Source organism: Chiloscyllium plagiosum, unplaced genomic scaffold (genome assembly GCF_004010195.1).
Source record: "Chiloscyllium plagiosum isolate BGI_BamShark_2017 unplaced genomic scaffold, ASM401019v2 scaf_11098, whole genome shotgun sequence".
NCBI classification, from domain to species: Eukaryota; Metazoa; Chordata; class Chondrichthyes; order Orectolobiformes; family Hemiscylliidae; genus Chiloscyllium; species Chiloscyllium plagiosum.
Genome location: NW_025210422.1, coordinates 15056 through 19394, shown reverse-complemented (window position 1 = coordinate 19394; position 4339 = coordinate 15056). Strand labels below are relative to the sequence as shown.

The 4339-nt window shown below is 50.7% G+C and overlaps 1 protein-coding gene across 1 annotated transcript in view; it reads left to right on the top strand.

Moving 5' to 3' along the window:
- Nucleotides 1–695: 695 nt before the first annotated feature.
- LOC122546908 (activin receptor type-1-like) overlaps nucleotides 696–4339 on the top strand; it is a 17388-nt gene continuing 13744 nt past the window's right edge. The window contains exons 1-2 of the mRNA XM_043685520.1: nucleotides 696–766; nucleotides 3365–3598. Coding sequence (XP_043541455.1) covers nucleotides 700–766; nucleotides 3365–3598 — 301 coding nt within the window. The 5' untranslated portion in view covers nucleotides 696–699. The remainder of the gene's footprint in view (nucleotides 767–3364; nucleotides 3599–4339) is intronic.

The following is a 4339-nucleotide window of genomic DNA, read 5'->3' as shown; positions in this document are numbered from 1 at the left end:
TGGGAGTGTTTGATGGGGGGACAGTGTAGAGAGCGCTTCACTCTGTATCTAACTCCATGCTGTCCCTGTCCTGGGAGTGTCTGATTGGGACAGTGTAGAGAGAGCTTTACTCTGTATCTAACCCCGTGCTGTCCCTGTCCTGGGAGTGTTTGATGGGGGGACAGTGTAGAGGGAGCTTTACTCTGTATCTGACCCCGTGCCATCTCTGTCCTTGGGAGTGTTTGATGGCGATGGGGACAGCTTTACTCTGTATCTGACCCCGTGCTGTCCCTGTCCTGGGTGTGTTTGATGGGGGGACAGTGTAGAGGGAGCTTTACTCTGTATCTGACCTATTGCTGTCTCTGTCCTTGGGAGTGTTTGATGGCGGTGGGGACAGCTTTACTCTGTCTGCGGACGTCAGCTGGGGGACTGTACAATGTTACCACCCTTTATTTTGATAAACCCGAGTCAATATCTCTGAGCGAAATGTCCAGAATGGGCAGAACGTGATCAAAACCTGTGTGAAGGTGGACAAACTTTCACCTCTGAGTGAGGGGACCTGTGCTGAATTCGGAGGGACCCTGGGAGAATTACGTTCCGGGTTCTGGGCTTGGCAGTTCAGGAAGGAAGGTTGAAACGTTTGGTCTTGCTTCTGTTAAACTGTTCCACACAGCAGCAATCAAACAAGCAGAACTCTTCTTTCTCTTTGGCAGGTCTCCGATGGTGATGACAGCACTCTCTGCCATTATCCTGGCAGGACTGATCGGTTCCCTCTCTGCCTCTGAAGGTAATGTTGAAACCTGTGCACTTTCACCACTTCTACGTGCTTTTTAAGCAAAGGTTTCGGTTTCTTCAAGTCAATGAGAGTTTGCAGCCCCGGTCCCATTTCCAGGTCAATTTTGGTTTGCTGCTTTTCAACTTTTTCTTGAGATAAGCTTGGTAGCATTTATTACCCCGTCCTTTGATGCCCCTTGAGAAGGTGGGGGTGAGCTGCCATCTTGAACCGCTGCAGTCCATGTGCTGTGTGTTGGCCCACAATGCCCTGAGGGAGGGAATTCCAGGGTTTTGACCCAGCAACACTGAAGGAACGGCGATATATTTCCAAGCCAGGATGGTGAGGGGCTTGGAGAGGAACTTGCAGGGGATGGTGTTCCCATGTCTCTGCTGCCCTTGTCCTTCTAGATGGAAGTGGTGGTGGGTTTGGAAGGTGCTGTCTGAGGGTCTTTGGAGAATATCTGCAGTGCATCTTGTAGATGGTACACACTGCTGCTACTGAGCGTCAGTGGGGGGAGGGAGTGGATGTTGAAAGTGCCAGTCAAATGCATGACAATCAGAAGGGCTGCTTTGTACTGGATCAACAATACCTCAAAGCACTGGAGCAGTGGGAGGCCATTCAGCCCATCAAATCTGCTCCACCATTCATTGAGGTCACGGCTGATCTGTTCATCCCCAACTCCACTCTCCTGCCTTTTCCCCATCACCCCTCCATTCCCCTCCTTAGTAAAAGCCCCTCTGTCCCAGCCTTGAATATACTCACTGACCCAGCCCCGACAGCCCTCTGTGGGAAAGAATTCCACAGACTCACTCCCCTCTGAGGGAAGAAATTCCTCCTCATCTCTGTCTGCAATGGGTGACCCCTTATTCTGGGATTGTACCCTCTGGTCCTAGACTCTCCCACAAGGGGAAACAACCTCTCCACATCCCCCCTGTCAAGTCCCCCAGGGAATCCTGGATGTTTCAATAAGGTCACCTCTCATTCTTCTAAACCCCAATGAGTCCAGGCCCAACCTCCTCAACCTCTCCTCATGGGACAGTCCCTCCATACCCGGGATCAGCCGAGTGGACCTTCTCTGGGCTGCCTCCAATGTCAGTCTGTCTTTCCTCAGGGAAAGGGATCCAAACCTGTTCACAGTATTCCCACTGTGGTCTGACCGGTGTCTTGCAAAGCGTCCCGACTTTTATACTCCAATCCCTTTGGAATGAAGACCAACATTCCCTTCACCTTCCCCATTACTTCTTTCTTATAGAAACATCGAAAACAGAAGCAAGAGTAGGCCATTCAGCCCCTTGATCCTGCTACACCATTTAATATGATCATGGCTGATCATCCAACTCAGTCCCCTGTTTCTGCTCTCTTCTGGTATCCTTTGATCCCTTTCAGCCTAAGAACGATATCAAATTCCTTCTTTCTGTGGCGGGGAATTCCACAGGATCCCCTGTCTCTGGGTGAAGATGTTTCTCCTCATCTCAGTCCGAAATGGCCTCTCCCATATCCTTAGACTGTGACCCCCTGACTCTGGACTCCCCCACCATTGGGAACATCCTTCCTGCATTACACAGTCTGGACCTGCTCGGATTTTCTAAGTTTCTATGAGATGTCCCTTCATGTTTCGAAACTCCAGTGAATACACTCCTAAACAATCCCTCTGTCAGTCCTGCCATCTTATTCACACACTCCTCAGCCCTGCCCCTCTATCAGTTCTGAAAAAGAGTCATACCAGACTTGAAACGTTAACTCAGTTTCTATCTCTCCCCACATGTTGCCAGACCTACTGAGTTTCTCCAGCACTTTCTGTCTTTATTTCTGATTTCCAGCATCTGCAGGATATTGCTTTGACAGTGCCCCTCAGTCGGTGTAACACACCAGACCTTCGGTGTTTAACCCGGAGGGAAACTGGCAATTCTCTCCAGCTCTCCGTTTTAACACAACCCGGAGATTTTAAAACAGTTCCACATTCCCTGACAGTATTCCCAACGTGGCTGTTCATACCTGGAGCACTGATCAGACACACAGGAGAGAAGATTCATTTCTGGCACGTTGCCCTCTGTCTGACTGTCCAACCAGGAACAAAGGAAAGCATTCAGAACCTGTGCTGAGCAGGCATGGAAAAACTCAGCAGGTCTGGCAGTATCTGTGGAGAGAGAGAGAGTGAAAACCAGAATTCATGACCTAACTGTTCAAATCCAGTGACTCTTCTTCAGAACTTGATTCCTCTCGCTCTGTCCACAGCTGCTGCCAGCAATTCCTGTTTTGGTTTTCAGATCCTCAGCACCCGCTGTGATTTCTTTTATTTTCCAGTTCACGACCTGCCGGGTTTCTCCAGCAACTCCTGCTTTGACTTCAGATTTCCCAGCGTCCGCGGGAGTTTGCTTTCTATTCCACGACTCCCTCCAGGGTCAGCCACGGGAGTGAATAAAGACGCTGCCGCCTCTCTGCGTCACACCGTGAATTGTTTCCAAGGGCCCTTTTATCGACGGCAAAACAGCGTCTAACCTGCGTTCTCGCAGCACACAGCCGAACGCTGATCAGTTACATCGACATTTCAATGGCGTTCGGCCCATTTCACTGTGACATTGCCAAGTTTTGTCTATTTCTCGCTTACAGGTGAGCAGGAGGCCGTGAGGTTCGAGTGTGTTTGTGAGCATGGCTATTGTAAAACGGAGACTTGTAGCGGAGTGCAGTGCTTTGTTTCGGTCGACAGCCGGATTCCGGGTCAGATTCGGAAGGGCTGCCATCCATATCAGGATCTACCCTGTGAATATTCGTGGCCTCACCTCCGCATCGTGTGCTGCAAAGGGAACTTGTGCAACCGCAATCTCACCTTGCAAGAGGAGAAAGGCATGTTTCTGCATTTCATTATCCACCTCTTCGGCTCCGAGGTCCAGTCGTCAAGCCTGGATTGTTTGGGAGGGTGGGGGGGTCTGGGGATGGGTGGGGAGTGGAGGGGTCCTCAACAGATATTCCAGCACCCTGGAGGTGGGTGGGTGGGCGGGTGGAGGGCAATTATGCTCACTTGATGCTCCCCCCAGCACTCCATGTGCCAGGATTCACTCTGAAAGTGCACGGAAATCTGACCCCTCCAAGGGGCTGAAGACAAAAGGGTTGGGGGTGGTGGGGGAGCGGGGCAGGCATGTGTTACAAAGCGAGGCCTAGGAATGGCAGCAGGTCATAGCCATACAGCACTGAAGAGGCCCTTCGGCCTATCTACACTGACCTATCTGCGCTCATCCAGCCCGTGGCCTTGAATATTAGAACGTTTAAAGTACTCCTCCTGTGAAAGGGTGTAGATAAGGTGAATGACAAGTATCTTTTCCCTGGTGTGGGGGAGTTCAAGACTAGGGGGCATATTTTTAAGGTGAGAGGAGCAAGATTTTAAAAAGGACACAAGGCAATTGTTTTTACACACAGGGTGGGTCGTGTGTGGAGTGAACTTCCTGAGGAAGCGGTGGACGTGGGTACGGTTGCAATGTTTGAAAGACATTTGGACAAGGACATGATTAGGAAAGGTTTGGAGGGAGATGGGCCAGGAGCAGGCAGGTGGGACTAGTTTAGTTTGGGATTATGTTTGGCACGGACTGG